At 28.7% G+C, this 550-nt stretch overlaps 1 protein-coding gene across 1 annotated transcript in view; it reads right to left on the minus strand.

The window, feature by feature from the left end:
* Positions 1–290: 290 nt before the first annotated feature.
* The window catches only part of LOC132185437 (ABC transporter I family member 17-like), an 851-nt gene continuing 591 nt past the window's right edge, over positions 291–550 (minus strand). Inside the window, exon 3 of the mRNA XM_059599211.1 lies at positions 291–374. Within this exon, the coding sequence (XP_059455194.1) occupies positions 291–374 (84 nt within the window). The remainder of the gene's footprint in view (positions 375–550) is intronic.

Raw genomic sequence — 550 nt, forward strand, 5'->3', positions numbered from 1 at the left:
TACCGTAATGGAGCCTATGTTTTCTTAAAATTTTTAATTTCTGTTCTAGAAAAAACATTGACAAGCAAAACACAAAACATAATGGTACAAAAAACATTTATGTTACGATACTATCAAGTCAGTTTATAAACATGAAAAATACCATGTAGACCATCACATGAGTGTCTATATTTTAGTAGCAGGACTTTTTAATACATACAGACAAAGGGAGCTATGAGCCTATGACCCTCCTTTTGTTTTCAATTTTTCTTTTTTTTTTTTTTATTTGAGTTATATATATGGTTTAAAAATTAAGTTTGACCTCTTTCAAAATTTGGCTTTAACGTCTCATTCATACTTTCGTCATTTCGAATAAACAAATCAGAGTAACGTACCTAGCAATATCAGTTTATAAGACTTATATTAACTGATATTGCTACTTTCAATATTGACCAAAAAAAACAAAGAATATTGCTACTTTCAATAACGTACGTTACGTACCTAGAATAAACAAAGAATATTGCTACTTTCAATATTGACCAAAAAAAATTGACAGCAAACGACACCGTAC

The sequence above is a fragment of the Corylus avellana genome, chromosome ca6, assembly GCF_901000735.1.
Source record: "Corylus avellana chromosome ca6, CavTom2PMs-1.0".
NCBI lineage: Eukaryota > Viridiplantae > Streptophyta > Magnoliopsida > Fagales > Betulaceae > Corylus > Corylus avellana.